The sequence below is a fragment of the Galeopterus variegatus genome, unplaced genomic scaffold (genome assembly GCF_000696425.1).
Source record: "Galeopterus variegatus unplaced genomic scaffold, G_variegatus-3.0.2 Scaffold994, whole genome shotgun sequence".
Lineage (NCBI taxonomy): Eukaryota > Metazoa > Chordata > Mammalia > Dermoptera > Cynocephalidae > Galeopterus > Galeopterus variegatus.
Window position 1 is genome coordinate 256,061 of NW_007727105.1, and position 16,865 is coordinate 272,925.

The following is a 16,865-nucleotide window of genomic DNA, read 5'->3' on the forward strand; positions in this document are numbered from 1 at the left end:
AGTCACTTTTACACTTTTTTTATGTCAACTACTATAAGAAATACATTTTTACATTGTACTCAATATATTCATATATAAACAAAAGTTTCAAGAAACAAGGCTTACCCTTACCATTTGCCATGCACTCTCATATTCTTTTCTGTTCTGTCCTGTTCTATCCTATCCTATTTTATTCTTCCTTTTTGTTTTTTTAATTTTTTTTTTTTTTAAGATGACCGGTAAGGGGATCTTAACCCTTGACTTGGTGTTGTCAGCACCACGCTCAGCCAGTGAGCGAACCGGCCATCCCTATGTGGGATCCGAACCCGGGGCCTTGGTGTTATCAGCACCGCACTCTCCCGAGTGAGCCACGGGCCGGCCCTTATTCTTCCTTTTTAAAAAATACTAGTGATGGGCTTCAAAGTGTCAAAACCCACATTTGGGAAAACACTGTATAGAGTCAATGGTTTGCTTGATAGGTGTTGTGGGAAGGTGGTATGGGGATTATTGAAAGGAAAACACGAACTACCTTCATTGTTGAGAAGCATTTCCGGGTGATTCTGACACACAATTGCTTAGGGATTTTGCCTGTCGAGTTTCCTCAGAAAAGGCACAGGAACTCCACTTGCTTCTTAAGAGAAGAAAAGGTGCGGCGGGGGCAGATCTTTGGAGAAGTAAGGGCATTGGCCTGGTGACCTAAAGGAAAGAAGCAGCACTCACAGATGAGAGACCTATGGCTGGTGGGACAGCCTTCTGGACCGATTCAGTCCTAGTGTCATGACATTGACTTGCTGCCACACTGTGGAAGGAGGGGACTTATGTTGGCCTTGGTCTACTTCTGGAAACTAGAGACGTACCCCTAATGCCAAGGGAGACACAGGGACAATCACAAGAGAGCAAAGTGGTGGTGTGCTCTGAGGTGAAGTTGGAAGTACTGGAGTTACTGTGGGAGGACGGGGTGGTCTGGTGGCCTCCTTTGTGCCATGCTCTTACGCGGGCACAGGAAGCATTGGGCAGCTCTTTGTTATGGTGACTGAAGCAGCTACCAAATCTCCAGTATCAATCAGCAGGCCTTTAGGTCCTGACCTCAGGAAAATGCTGGATTGGTTTTCACTGAGAAAGCTGAAAAAAAGCTATTCACCAGAAATTTTCTTGATTCTTTCTGTATGTGAAGATGGCTGAGAAAGGCCTGGAGAAATGAGTCATCGGGCTGGGAGAGAGAGCAACTAGATTCTCTTTACAAATTTCCCACACATTAGCTGTGGCAATTCAGTCAAGCTCTCTCTTGATGCCAGTTTTACCTATAAATTGATCCTCAGGGAGTAATATTAGATGGAGTATGCCTAGAGAGTAATGTGTGAATTGGATGGAGTATGAACACGTGCAGCCTCACCAACCTCAAGGAAATAAATAAGTATTTTCCTTATCAGGATTCAGAGAAGATGTGCATTGAGGTTGTCTCCCTGGCCTTCTACCCAGAGGCTGAAGTGATGTCTGATGAGAACATACAACAGGTGTACGTGGAGTACCAATTCTACGATTTACCCTTGTGGGAGACAGAGACTCCGATATCCCTGAGGAAACCAAGGGCAGGGGAAGAAATACACTTCCACTTCAGCAAAGGTGAGGTGCCCTGTGTGGTCAGCTGGGAGAGGAGGCTGACAAGCATTTAGACTGAGGGTCAGGACTACTCTGGATTTCTGATGGGGTGGCTCAAACCATTTTATTATTTTATTTTTTATCAAAGTAGTACATGCATATAGTTTAAAAATATCATATAGGCCTAAAAAGATTTTAATTAAAATTAAGCAGTCCTTTACTCCACTCCTCCACAAGTTACCCTCCCACCCTCATCCCCACCACGACCACTTTGAACTTTTTCATCTTTTTCTTGTTATTTACCTCCATTACAATTTCATAATTCACCAATTTTAGACATTTTCTGCTGACTTCCTATCTTAAGCCATAAAATTTAGCTCTTTTACACTATACCATATCCCTTCCCTCTCATATAGTTGTATCATAATATTAATTTAAATCAATTTTAAGTTTCTGTTGTTATGGATATGTAAATATTAATTAATCAAGTAGATTACCATGATTATATTTCCTCTCTTGCTTATTGTTTCATTTGCTTCAATTTTTCATTTGCTTTATTTTCATTATGTCATAATTCTTTTCACATCCTCCCATAGCCTTTTCAATTTTTCAATAATTGGCCAGCTGCAAAAAATAATAATAATAATTTTTGTTTTCAGATAATCAAACCAGTTGAATAATTGATCCATTCATCCACTTTTTTCCTGAAGGCCTTTCTCTATCCCCTTGCTTCTCTCTAACCCACTGTTCAGCTATTAAGACTGCTGCTCTCCAGAGAACCTAATCCAGTTCTCTGCTATACTGGCTTTCCTGTCTCCTGGGTCCTGTGTCATCCTCTGTCTGATTTAGTTTCTTTTTTGTTTTGTTGTGGTTGTTTTGGGGTGGCTGGCCAGTAAGGAGATCTGACTGGCGACCTTGGTGTTATAAGGCAGCACTCTAACCAGCTGAGCTAACCGGCCAGCCCTGATATAGTTTCTTATTTTCATATTTTCCAGCAGCTTTTTTTTTTTCCCAATAGCCTTTAAAGAAAGGTATATTGGAAGTAAAGATTTTGAGAAAGTCATGCATGAAATCTCTTTTCTCTACTGTCATACTTGATTGATAATTAGGCCAAGTAGAGAAATCTATGTTGAAAACATTTTCATTAAAAATTTCAAAGCAGTTGGTTCATGGTTATCTAGATCCAGGCAAAGGAATCTAACCTTTTAATGAAAAATACCCCCCTACCTCTCAAGAAGATTTTAACATTCTCTCTTTATCTCTAGTGTTCTCAAATTTCAGAATAATGTGCTTTTTTTTTTTTTTTTTTAAATTCTTCTGGCCATTCAGTGGGCTTTTTCAATCTCGAAGCTGTTGGCTTTTAGTTCCAGGAAATTTTATTCTATTCCATGTAATAATTCTGCCCCCCACATTTTCTTATTTTCTTAGCAGAATGTTGGATCTTCCAAATTGGTCCTCTAATTTTTTTAAAAATCATTTTCCTTCTATAATTCTACCTCTGTTTTTTTCTTTATGCTTTTTAGGAAATTTCCTTAATTTTATTTCCCAGTCATTGACTGAATATTTTTAATTTCTAAGAGCTTTTTCTTGTTCTCTCTCTCTCTTTTTTTAAAGTATATTCTGTCTTTATATCACAAAATATAGAAGTTTATTTCTCACGTGTATAAAATAAGCTCAGGGGTGGGCAATCCAGGGCTGAGGGATCCAAACAGCTATCTTGCCTTCCCAATCATCCTAGTGCCTGCCATCCATCTTCTTGGTTACCCCAAGGTCCTTAATGGCTGCTGGAAAAAAGAAAGAATGCCTCCCAGCTGAGCCTTTCGATTTTTCCTCTTCTTTGCAGCTGGCTGGTATGGGGATCAGAACCTCTGACTTTGGTGCTACCATACTACATGCTAACCAACAGTGCCAACTGGCCAGCCCTCAGCTGAACCTTTTAAGCAGCCTTCACAAAAGTTTCACACAACACAATGGACAGAATATAATCACATGGCCATATTTAGCTAAAACAGAGACTGGAAAATGCAGGCTAATTTATTTGAGGTTGCAACATTCCCATGTAAAAATGAGGAGGAAAGGAAGAACCGATGTTGAGATAGGTGCCTTGAGTTGAACCTACCACAAAACCCAAACTTCCAGGTGGCCTTAAAGAATCAGTCCCCCAGAATTCTTCCAGCTGTGGAGTGGCAGAAGCACATTTATTCTGGCATGTAGCACAACATCTTTCAGTGCAGATTATAATGCCTCCTTTAAATCAAGGACTGACAAATTTTCTTCTAAAGGGCCAGATGGTAAATAGTTTAGGCTTTGTGGACCATACAGTCACTGTCACAACTATTCGATCCTGCCATTAGTTTGAAAGCAGTCATAGACAATATGTAAACAAATGGGTGTGGCTGTGTTCAATAAAACTTTATTTACAAAAACAGGTAGCCAGCCCATAGGCCCTAGTTTGCCAACCTCTGCTTTCTATAGCCGTTTCATGTATATATATCACTTATGAAAGTCTTAGTGCCCAAAGAGCTACAATGTATGATTTTTTTTAATTTTTCCTTTTACTCTTAATACAGTGATAGACCTGGACCCACTGGTGCAACAAGGCCGAAGGCAATTTCTGTTCGCCATGCTGAACAGACAAGATCCTGAGCAGGGACAGTAAGCATCCACTTTTCACTTTGAAAGACAGCAGATATTCAGACAGGAATTCGAAAGTTTGAGTTTGTTTGTTTTTGTGCTGATGCTGAATATTTTAGCAACTTCTTTTGAATCAATTTACTCTTAATGAATTTCCCATCTATTTGAGTCTAATTTATGTTTGTGATTACTTAATCAATTATATAATCTTATAGGTTTATTTCATTTCTCACCTGTGCCAGCCCCTGGTGGGCTCTTTTTTTGTGGCAGCAATTTACTTGAATACTGACAGTGCCCTATGTGGAATGGACAAAACATTTTGACATTCTAAGATGATTTGATTGATTTCTCACACATGGAGTACTATAGCTAGCATAACGAATATTATGCCTTTATGATATCGATTTTTTATTTGGATTTTTTTATATTTGTGTTTTATATATTTGGATTTTTAAATTGTTTGTTTACAGGAATATTTTGATTTTGATATAACAAAGTAAAGTCTAGACCTCCTTTAAAATTTTAGGAAAGCCAATTGTCATTATTCCTGTAATTCAGGACCTCCTTTTAGAGTCTCCATATAAAATGCATGAGACATAATTACACTAAAGAAATTATTTGTTGTTTAACTGAAATTCAAATTTAAATGGGCACACGTTTTTGCTTTTGAAATCTGGCAACTCTACCTCTGCAGAGTGTGTGTGGGTAAGAAATGGTATGGGGCTAGTGTTTTAATCTATTACTTTTCTAAAGGCTCACTAAATTTGTTTAATCCAGTTAGTCATAGAAAGGACTGAAAAAGAAGCCAGCTGAAATAACCAGTGACTCTGACTTCAATATCACTGTGGGTTCGAACAAGTTTTAACTTTTGGAAATGAAAAGTGATTTGGTCCTTTCCTTTCTGTGCTAATGTTAAATTTACCTTTTACCTTTTTTCCCCCCTAGCATTCTTAGAACTCTCTCTTCCTTTATTCCTTTACAGTGGCAATCTTATTCTACTCAATTTTAGATTCTGAGTGATTTTACCAATGACATTCTTTTTGCCAGTATGGTATAGCAGAAAGAACACTGGCTTTGTAATCAGGCAGACCTGGTTTTGTCAGTTTTTTTTTTTTTTTAAAAGATGACCGGTAAGGGGATCTTAACCCTTGACTTGGTGTTGTCAGTACCACGCTCACCCAGCGAGCTAACCGGCCATCCCTATATGGGATCCGAACCCGGGGCCTTAGGTGTTATCAGCACCGCACTCTCCCGAGTGAGCCACGGGCCGGCACAGGCAGACCTGGTTTTGAAACCTGACTCTTCCACTTACTAGTTCTATGGTCTTTGCAATATTACTTAACTTGAATGCTCTTGTAAGAATAAAATTGAGATAACATAGTTTACATAAAGCACTTGGTATTGTCCCTGGGACTTGGTAATGCTAGTTACTGTCCTTTTCCTAGGAAAATTGGGATGGGAGAGTCAGCATTATTCCTTTGCATTGTTGAAGTTCTCAGTAATGATACATAAACATAACCACACACGAATATTGCTTAATGGGCTGAGAATGTATCCTTTTCAGTAATTCCTCTTTTTAGTTTAATCATGTTTAGCTGTGCTTTTAAGGGCTTGAATTTTTAGTCATATTCCTGCTCCCTTAGCACTCTATTAGCCTCCAATATTTGCTTTTAAAAAATTAATAGAAACATGGAATGTCCAGAAGAGGCAAATCCAGAGAGAGAGAAAGTAAAATTAGTGTTTGCCAGGAGCTGGGGGAAAGGAGAACAGGGAGTGACTGCTTCATCGGTGGAGGGTTTTTTGTGGGGGTCAGGTGGTAATGAAAATGTTCTGGGCTTAGTGGTGATGGTTGCATAACGTGATTATACTAAAAAACACTAAATTATATAATTTAAAATGGTTAATTAGTGAATTTTATGTTATGTTAGTTTTATCTAAAAAAAAAAAATTGAATAGGATTGTTATAAACTGTACCAGTCTCTGGAATTCAATATTATTTGCTAGGCTAAGTCAAAATAATACTAATTGTTATTGACTGCTCACTGCTTTCAGGCACTGTGCTACATGCTTTACAGGGTCATCTTTCAAGACTCACAACTCTGAGGAATACACTTTTTATACTCATTTTGCAATTATGCATTCCTTCTGTTTCCTTTACTCTGCTTATACTTGACACCCAACTTTTATTTAGAAATTTAGGGTCAATCCCTATTATTGTCCAGCAGCACCCCCGCCCCTTCCCCCCACAAAAAGAAAAAGAAATTTAAATCCTCTTCTTCTAACTTTCATAATCCTGGGTATTTTGAGTAATACCTTCACTGCCCATATCAAATCTTTCAACAAAATTGCAATCATCCAGGGCTGGTTGGTTAGCTCAGTTGGTTAGTGCTTAGTGCTGGTAACACCAAGGTACAGGGTTTGATCCCTGGACTGGCCAGCCACCAAAAAAAAAAAAAATTGTAAACCATCTTACTAGGAATTATATCTTGACAGTTTTGAGACAATTTTATCAACCACATTATCTCAAGAGTCTTAGTTCCCCCTTCTAAAGGCCTGTTGCTACTTAAATTAAATTATATTGATTACTCACTTTGCTGCTGTCTTATACACTGTAAGCAAGGGAAAGGTGATTCAGGGAAGACACTATTATTATTATTATTATATTTGGTGGCTGGCTGGTATGGGGATCCGAATATGACTACATTTATCCTTATTTTTATTTTATTTTATTTTTTTAAAAGATGACTGGTAAGGGGATCTTAACCCTTGGCTTGGTGTTGCCAACACCATGCTCTCCCAGGTCCGAACCCACGGCCTTGGTGTTATCAGCACCACACTCTCTCAAGTGAGGCACGGGCTGGCCCCCTTATTTTATCTTTAAAGTGTAAGGGTATCATCAGCGCAGAGTTATATGGATTTCTTTTTCCTTTTAGTTTAAAGTTTACAGTGGTAAGTGATCCTTTGGATGAAGAAAAAAAAGAATGTCAAGAAGTAGGACATGCATATCTTGAACTGCGGCAGATCCTGGAATCAGGAAGAGACATTCTAGAGCAAGAGCTAGATGGTGAGTAGTAAATTTTTTGTGCTTCTCAGTTCCGTTTGTTTCTAAGGAAATCATCCTAATAATGAATACTTTTTCTGTTTTACCTTCCATACATAATTATCACTGTGAAGTTGATGAGACACAAACTGGATTAAAATCTCATCTCTACAGCTATATTTATTTCTGGATCAAATATAAAAGTAATCACTTATATATTTTAGCTCCACATACCTCTTTGCAACTAGAATCTATTTTGAATTACCAATCTTTGAGACAAGGAATTTGTAAAAAGACAAGTTATTTTAATTTCAATAAAATTTATTTTATTTTTTATGGCTGGTTGGTATGGGGATCTGAACCATTGACCTTGATGATATCAGCACCATATTTTCCCAAGCGAGCTAACCAGCCAGCCCTAATTTCAATAAAATTTAAATATATAAAGTTTGTAAAGGCAGCTAAGACCCCTTCTCTGTTAGTGTGTTATCATGCACCCGGTCTCATATATGTACCAACTCTGTTCTTCCCTCACATCCTTTGGTTACCAAGTCTTATCCATTCTACTTGAGTGTTGACTACCACTACTGTAGATGTTTGTTTTTTTTTTTGGTGGCTGGCCAGTATGGGGATCCGAACCCATGACTTTGGGATTATAAGGCTGCACTTTAACCAATTTAGCTAACCGGCCAGCACCTGTAAATGCTTTCTAAATGGGTCTCCCTACCACTGGTTTCTTCCATCCTGTTCCCATCTACTACAGGAAATGTTTCTACGTAATAAATTTGATCACTGCATTCTTCCTTTTACAAACTCCTTGCCATAGACCAGCATATTTTAAAAATATTTGCATTTGAATGCCTTTAGATGGGCCTACTTTGTCCAGTTTTCACTATTACCATACATACCTGGGGCCTCACCTACTTTATGTGCTGGGCTCTATTAGGCACTTAAGATTGTCCACTAGACCATTGTTTTTCAAACTTCCAGTTACAACCCATTAGTGGATGGTGAAATTAAATTAGCAAGTCACAACCAGAATTTGAAAAAAGCAAACTAAAATTGTAGAAAAGAAAGTATCAGAGTACATCGCACATATTGTTTTATGAAACTAATTTTATGTATGCTTACTGAATCATCATATGAAATTGTTCTTTCCGATTGTAATAAAAATTTTTTAAAGGAAGTAGTCCTCAGACCAGGGGTTGCGAAGTTCAAACTTTAGCTGGTAGGCAAGATTTTTATTATATTGCTCTAGTGTCTTTCCAGCTGTGATCTTGACCAAGTTATTTAACTTTGCTGTGCCTGTTTTCCTCAACTAAAAACTATTCTGGGGATAATAGCAGTACCTATCTAATAGGGTTGTTGTGAAGATTAAGGGAGTGCTTAAGTGAAGGATGAAGAGAGAATTAAATAAAAGGCTTAGGACAGTGCTTGGCACATGGCAAGTGCCATCTCTGTGTTAGCTATTTTCCAACTCTCACTCCCAATTTCTGTTCCTGTCCCCATCCCTAAACATGCCATGCTCTTCCTGACCTCCATGCCCTTTGTACGTAAGGAAAATCCCTAAAGCCAATGAAAGCTTCTCAATTTTTATTTCAATTTTTTAATTATCGAAAGAAAAGTTTATAGTAATTTCCTCATTATGGCCTCCCTTCTACTCAGGCTTTAAATATGTTGGTCTCTGATTTTAAATACAAAACGGTTTTCTAGCCCTATAGCTATCTCTTATCACTTCAAAACTCTGCTCATTGAAATATGTGAATGATCAGTCAGTCCACAATACTGTTTCTATTTCTGCACCTCCTATATGCTCTTCCATTAAGGTCAAGTTTCCATTCCATGTACTTTACTCAATCTGTTCTTACCAGTTTTAATTGCCATATCCAGTTGGTTTTATTACTCATTTATGTGACCTTTCTAAAACTTTTTACTGCTCATTCTCCCTTTTTAAACTCTGTTCTCCCTGTTTTGGGGACATTTTGACTCCCTATCACTCTATGGTTGGTCCTTGTTTCCTTTGCATGTTATTCTTCCTTGGTCTGTTCTTTTAAATGTTGGGTTCTCCTGGTTCAATCCTTAGTCATTTTTTTCCTCCATGTACTCTCTCCCTGGGTGATTGCATCTACTCTCAGGGTTTTAATTATAGCCTAGAAATTATCTCAAATTTACACTTAGCCTAGATTTTTTTTTTTCCTAGCCTAGATTTTTAATACAATCTAGACTTACACCAGACTAATAGATGTCACTGCTTGTATCTTGTATATTCCCTTGGTACCGAAACTCCTTTGACTACAGTCTTGTACCTTATTTTCCCTTACCCACAATCCATTCCGTTATCCAAATTAGAATGGTCATTCTTGATTCCAACTTTTTTCTCACTCCCCACGTTCTATCACAAGTCTGTTAAATTCACCTTAAAAAAGACAAAAACAAAAACATTTTTTCTTTTTTTAGCAGCTGGCAGTAAGGTGATCTGCATCCTTCACCTTGGTGTTAGCACCAGGCTGTAAGCAAGTGAGCTAACTGGTCATCCCTACCTCTTATGTATTTTGAATTGGCGCACACCCTCCCCGCTCCCCATTATACTCAGACCCTCTTTATCCCCACCCTCCTTTGGTCCCCAAATTACTGCAGTAGCCTCGTAGATACTCTGCCTGGTCCACTTATACTCCTTTTGAATATATTCTCTAGGCCAGCCCGTGGCTCACTCGGGAGAGTGTGGTGCTGATAACACCAAGGCCCCGGGTTCGGATCCCATATAGGGATGGCCGGTTCGCTCACTGGCTGAGTGTGGTGCTGACAACACCAAGTCAAGGGTTAAGATCCCCTTACCAGTCATCTTTAAAAAAAAAAAAAATGAATATATTCTCTAAATAATGGAGTCATCTTCTAATACCTTCAATTTTTTAACCTTTGGTTAACTTCACTTTTTTAACCTTCAGGTAAAACCAAATTAGAAGACAAAGACCTTCATGCTTTGGTTCTTATCTGTGCAGCCTCATTTCTGCCACTCCTTGCAGTTTTCCAAAGTCATCATGTTGCCATGTCTTGGCACATGCTTAGAATGTCATACTTTTTTGACTTAGCTCATGAATTGTCTTCAGAAATCCTTTTCCAATTTCTCCATTCTGATTTACATGCCCTTTCTACATGTCTCACAAATACCTTGAGCTTTCACTTATTACAGCACCTACATGCTATAAGGACTCTTCCTTTTTCCTCCATTAGACTGAGTCCTCTCATGAAATGGGGTAGTGCCTTCGTTCATTTACTGTCCCAGCACCTAACATGATAAATACCAGGTATTAATGTGTTTAACTGAATGATACTGCTGCCTGACTTTTTTCCCCCTTTCCCAACAGTTGTTAACCCTGAAGACCAGGCTACCCCAATAGGAAGGTTGAAGGTTTCCCTTCAGGCAGCTGCTGCCCTCCATGCTATTTACAAGGAGATGACTGAAGATGTGTTATCATGAAGGAACAAGTGCTATTCCATTCTAAAATGTGTGAGGGAACCATAGTAAAAAGTCTCCTATAAAGTAACTTGCTATACCATCAATCTGGTTTACTGTGATGTTTAGTATCTCTCAACCTTATGATGAAAGTTTGTGTTATACTACCTGGAAAAAGGCATTTCTAACACCTTAGTGCTTTACTATGCAAGAAGCAGGCTTGCTTTCAGGAACTGCAAAAGAATGGTCACAAAAAGTGAATTTACAAAAACAACAACAACAACAAAAAAAAAACCAGTTTATTTATCTTTTAGTTCTTCCAAAATTCAAAATATCAAGTCCTACTGCTAAGGAGAAAAAACAAACAAACATAAAATCCAAGACCCCTCCCCCCCTTCTTCTCTTAAAGTCACAGAACATGAAAGGAACTGCAGTGGGACAAGTGGGTGCAGAGAACCAGGAGGGGAGGATGGCAAGATAAACTCCCCAAATATTTAAAAAGCTGTTCAACAGAAACTGTGATAAATACAGGACAATGCAAGACAAGTAAAAATAAGGAGCAGCAGTGACGAGAGGCTGTGTTGTAGATATAGCCTCCCTTCCTCTTCTCTTTTCTTGTCAGGGTATTCTAGGCCCAAGGCATACCTTGCCCCTTCCAGATCTAAATGTTGACTCCTCTGAGCCTCCCTCTAGATTTCATTAGAAGCCATATATGAGGCACAATCATTCTTCCTTAGACATACCATTAAAAAAAGGAGACAGTGGTAATTTTGCCTTCTATTATTGTACCATGTGTGAATTTATAAGAAGAAATAACCAAGCCAGGGAGTGTCAGTGCTTCTTATGTCTTCCAAGGCAGCAGAAATACCTCAGAATCTGGATGAGGTATGAAAGCAGGAAAACCCAGACAAAGGCATCAGCCCAATCTGTCTCACTAGCTCATACTGTATGGTTTATCACAAATATTAGCAAATTCCCAGATTCTTGAGTATTGCAAAGATGGAACTTAAGAGACGTGAGGAAGGTCATGGCAGTACGGTAGAATGAAGGATTGAATCTGATGGTCAAGAACCATGGTACGGGTATGTAAGGGCAACCCTGTACCACCGTCTTGAAAATATATCTCTGAGACACCAAATAATAAGATGTCAAAAGCCATCAATGTCCTGGCAGAAGGTGGCAGGAAGAGAAGAATAAAACGATATTTATTAACACCGGGAGCCTCTGCCCTTCTTCAAGAACACCTCCTCCCTTGCCATCTGAATGGGGCCATTGGCACATGTCCTGGTGGGCCTGGAATTCCCCGAGTAGATTGGTCCACACAAATGGCCCCCTAAACCCATAAACACAAATGGCAAAACTTCAAAAGAAAACAAAAAGAAAAATACAGTTTCTATGTTATGTAAAATTTTCAGGGGTTGGCTGGAGGAAGAATGGAGCTTGGGGACAAAGTTCAGAAGTTACTTCCTCTTTTTCTTGGGGGGTGCAGAGCTGTGTCTGGAACCACGGTTAGAGCCACGGCCTGAACTGTGTACAGATGCCTTCCTCTTCCGGCTCATACTTCGACTCTGTTCCTCTTCTTCCTCATAACGACTTTCACGGTCCGCTAAATAGAAGAAAGAGGCATTATTAGTTATAAGTTAGCTTTAGGTAGCTAATACTATTGGAATAGCATTAATATATTTTGAAGTCAGACCTGAGTTTTAATCTTTACTTAGTAACTTACTAGTTGTGTAATCCTTGGCAAGTACTTAAACTTTCTGAGTTCTGGTCAAATTTGTAACTTATTTATAAAAGGAAGAATTATTTATAAAAGGAAGAATTATTTGAGAATTAAATAATGTAACCCACACTAAGCATCTATTATAATGCTTAGGATACAGTAGATAATATTTCCTTTTTTTTTTTGGCAGCTGGCTGGTACAGGGAATCGAACCTTCGACCTTGGTGTTCTCACCACCATGACCTAATCAACTGAGCTAACTGGCCAACCTCTAATACTTCCTTTTCACCTTTACCTTATATTTGGGGTGTGGTTTCAGAGTAACTAGATTAGCACTATAAAGATATCCCCAACCTGGAAAAGGCCCAGAAAGTTAGTTAGACCATTAGAGGTCTCGGGTTTGAAACTGAATACTCAAATTCTGGAGCCTTACATGACTATGTGGTTATCATGGCTATGGGCACACTAGGGGCTTGAGCAAATGAAAAAAGCATCCAATTAAGCAGAATCATGCCTACTTGAACCTCATTTTCTCCTTTGGTCAATGAAGTTGTAACTGTGGCTCCAAATCACAAATAGCTCTCTTACTCTCATTGGGCTACTAGTACTGAAATGTGTTAGAAATTTGTGTGAAATGAATAAATAAACAAAAACAAAAACAGTTTTTTTAAACCTTTTCGAGCTTCTTCTTCTAGTTCATCCCAATCCTTTCCACTCTCTTCTTCACTGCCCAATGATTCCTTGGAATAGTCTGAAATTAAATTAAGTATTAGTCATCATGCAGGAATGGAATGAAATGACAGAATTATTCCTTTCTAAAAAAGTAGTTCCTAGACATGACATGAGGAAGCCATAACAAACTTCCTTATAAAGACTAACCTGATTCTTCAGCTTCTGATGAATAATCTTCATCACTGTCCTCCTCTTCCTCTTCATAGTCATCCTCTGAAGGATTAAAAGTCTCATCTTCAATTTCAGACTCTGAATCCCCTTCCTCAGCATCACTCCCCTGGTGAGGCAGAAAGAGCACAATACTATTTTTTTTTTATATTCACCTTATTAACTTAATGAATGAATTCAACCCACTTAGTATACCAGCACTTTACATGGAAAATAAATACAAAAACAAAAAACCTGAGTGACTGCAAGACAACATGACTTGTCTAAGATTGCTAGTAAAGTGCAATTATTAGCTACCTTAAACATCTAATTCGTATTTCTGGAAAATTCACTTCATAATTCCTTAACCCAGGGAGATTAGTGATAGACAGACTCTTTTAATAATGGATTATGCAGAGATGGAAGAACCATTTTTTTAGAGAGTAATTTTTGCGAAATGCTCTCAAGGATTTTTTTCCAAATACAGTCATGTAGCACATAATATTTCACATATATAACAGTGGTCCCATAAGGTTATAATGAAGCTGAAAAATTCCTATTGCCTAGGAACACTGTAGTTGTCATGACACTGTAGCACAATGCATTACTAATGTGTTTGTGGTGATGCTGGTTTTATGACTGCCCTGCCAGTTGTATAAAGTATAGCACAATTACTGTATGTACAGTACTGTATGTATCAATACTTGATAATGAATATAAACAACTATGTTACTGGTTTATGTATTTACTTCACTATATTTTTGTTGTTATTTTTTAGTATACTCCTTTTACTTATATTAAAAAAAATGAACTATAAAACAGTTTGCTATGTTATGTGGCAGAAGTCCCATATATCTGGTGTTTACTATGTCCCTTGATTACATCATTTTCTCTTGTGCTTGATTTAATCTCATGTTGTTTTGTTCATCATGGCCTATCATAAAGTGTACAAAATCCACGGCTAATGTTGCCAGTAAGAGGCCATGTCGAGTGACTGGTGGTAGGCTATACCACCTCTGTTTGTGTAAGTACATTTTATGATGTTCATACAACAAAGATATTGCATTTCTCAGAATGTATCCCTGTTGTTAAGCAATGCATGACTAAGAAACTAAGAAACTCTTTGAAAAGCAGTTTTTGTAATTTCAAAGAAATATTGTCAGTGGCCACTGATGCCCAAACAACTTATCATTTACCTGTAAAACTAATCTGGAGAAACAATAATACCAGGTTGTGTTCGGAGCTTCTCTCAGTTGGTCTTGTCCCTTATGTGCTGCTCATGCCATTCTCCTAACTGCCCAAATGACATAGGGCAAAACTGTACCAGAAAAGAAACCGCACACTCACGCACCTCACCCTCAGGCTCAAGGAAAGACCAGCCACCTTGTTCAAAGAAACCCTCAGGGTCATCAACAATGGTCTTCATGATTTTAGTCCAGTTGAGGGACTGCACTCCTTCTGTGTACTTTAGGTCGCAGGAACTGAGAGAAATTACATTACAAAGTCAAAATCAATCTTCTGTATTTTCTGAGAATGTCCACTGTCATCTTGGTCATTAGCATCCCTAAAAAGCAGATAAACTTTTCCTAAATATATGGGAACATATATTCTTTGCACGATGTCGCGAAAGCATGCCCAAATGGCTAATATTTGATCTCCCAGAACACTAATCCTCATAACAGAGCAGCATTCCAACTGAAGCTAGCTATGTCCCTCAACCAAATCTGAGATCATCTTTTCCCCCTTTTCCATTTTCTTCCTTAAACACCAATTTCCCTGTTCTTCACTTAGTCTTCCCTCCTGTTCACCCATGGTTTTCCCTCTCTCTCACTGAATCCACTCATTTGCAAATAGTGGTTAACTGCTACCCACTTCCGTGATTCTTATTTTTCAGCTCTGATTGTTCATACTACAGTTGGCCCTCTGTATCTGCGGGTTCAACCAACCATGGATCAGATATACAGTATTCATGGGCTGAATACTGGGCTGAATACAGAATCAATCCCCCATGGATCCCAAGGGACAATTGAATTATAACTTAAAAATAGAGACAATTTTCTTTTTCTTTTTTTTTTAAAAGATGACCGGTAAGGGGATCTTAACCCTTGACTTGGTGTTGTCAGCACCACGCTCACCCAGTGAGCAACCGGCCATCCCTATATGGGATCCGAACCCGTGGCCTTGCTGTTATCAGCACCGCACTCTCCCGAGTGAGCCACCGGCCGGCCCAATAGAGACAATTTTCTTTTTCTTTTTTTTTTAAAAGATGACCGGTAAGGGGATCTTAACCCTTGACTTGGTGTTGTCAGCACCACGCTCACCCAGTGAGCAACCGGCCATCCCTATATGGGATCCGAACCCGTGGCCTTGGTGTTATCAGCACCGCACTCTCCCGAGTGAGCCACAGGCCGGCCCAATAGAGACAATTTTCATTGGCCCTAGCTTTCCCTCCTCAGCCTTATACTGCTTTCCTGTCTTGTTTATTTCACTCAAGGTCTATGTGAAGGTAGGGGATAACTTTCTTTTTTTTTTTTTTGATGGCTGGCCAGTATGGGGATCTGAATACTTAACTTTTGTGTTGTAATACTGAGCTCTAACCAACTGAGCTCATCAGCCAGCTCAAAATTTTTAAGTACCTAAAGTGACATGTATTTAGAAGATACTCAAATAACTTTCTTTCATTCTGTTAAGAAGAGCTGAATCAATTAAAGTGGGTGAGTAAGAAGGAAAAAGAAAACCAAAGAAACAACAATAGGATAACAATAAACCTTCAGCATTAAACCTGCCTGAGAATCACTGGCATAAATCCACTTTACGCAATGTGGTATATACTGAAACGTTTGCTTCCAGCCATGATGGAGTAGCAAGGACTAGTTTTACTTTTCCATATTAAACAACTAGAAAGCCAAATAAAATATGAAACAGTAGTTTTCAGACACTGGATGGGAAGCAGCACAAGACTATAATTCCTGAAAGAAGAAAACAAACAAGGTTTTGTTTTATAACTGCCCCAGTTTTCTGTCTGGAGGCAATTCCCAGGCTGCTATGCAGGAAGGGAGAACCCACCGGAACCTAGTGGTCTCTAGGAGCAGAGAGAGGAAGGAATGAGAGAGACAGAGAGAGAGAGAGAGAGAGAGAGAGAGAGAGAGAGAGATTGAGAGGATGGATTTGGGGAGGCTGAGATAGCTAGAATTTGTAGGGCAGAGTACTAGAGGAAAAGTGATACAGAGAGAAAGCTTCATACATCTGCAGAGGGGTCCTTCAAGTCTTTGGCTGAGAACTGATCTATACATGCATGAAAGGAAACTGGAAATGGGCAAAGAAGCATGGGAAAGCAGTAGGCCAGATAATGCCCACATCTCACACACAACTGAAAATAATTCCTGTTCCCACCAATTTCAGTGGAAAGACCTCACAATACCAAGGACAGAGTCCTCAGAGGAATATTGTCTCAGTAGTAGTGAGGCCAATTAGCTCTAGACAGAAGGATTTTCTAAATCTACATTACTGATATTTAAGAAGCCTTGAAAGTCCAAAGAGGATTCAAGTAACTTGAC

The 16,865-nt window shown here is 38.8% G+C and overlaps 2 protein-coding genes across 2 annotated transcripts in view; one reads left to right on the forward strand and one right to left on the reverse strand.

The window, feature by feature from the left end:
• The window catches only part of RPGRIP1 (retinitis pigmentosa GTPase regulator interacting protein 1), a 62,041-nt gene extending 51,238 nt beyond the window's left edge, over positions 1-10,803 (forward strand). Inside the window, exons 20-23 of the mRNA XM_008574073.1 lie at positions 1,410-1,602; positions 4,149-4,233; positions 7,146-7,276; positions 10,618-10,803. Coding sequence (XP_008572295.1) covers positions 1,410-1,602; positions 4,149-4,233; positions 7,146-7,276; positions 10,618-10,730 — 522 coding nt within the window. The 3' untranslated portion in view covers positions 10,731-10,803. The remainder of the gene's footprint in view (positions 1-1,409; positions 1,603-4,148; positions 4,234-7,145; positions 7,277-10,617) is intronic.
• Positions 10,804-10,991: 188 nt separating this feature from the next.
• Positions 10,992-16,865, reverse strand: part of SUPT16H (suppressor of Ty 16 homolog (S. cerevisiae)) — a 33,279-nt gene continuing 27,405 nt past the window's right edge. Inside the window, exons 23-26 of the mRNA XM_008574060.1 lie at positions 14,660-14,789; positions 13,309-13,438; positions 13,103-13,180; positions 10,992-12,312 (exon numbers count right to left, since the gene is read on the reverse strand). Of these exons, the coding sequence (XP_008572282.1) occupies positions 12,167-12,312; positions 13,103-13,180; positions 13,309-13,438; positions 14,660-14,789 (484 nt within the window). The 3' untranslated portion in view covers positions 10,992-12,166. The remainder of the gene's footprint in view (positions 12,313-13,102; positions 13,181-13,308; positions 13,439-14,659; positions 14,790-16,865) is intronic.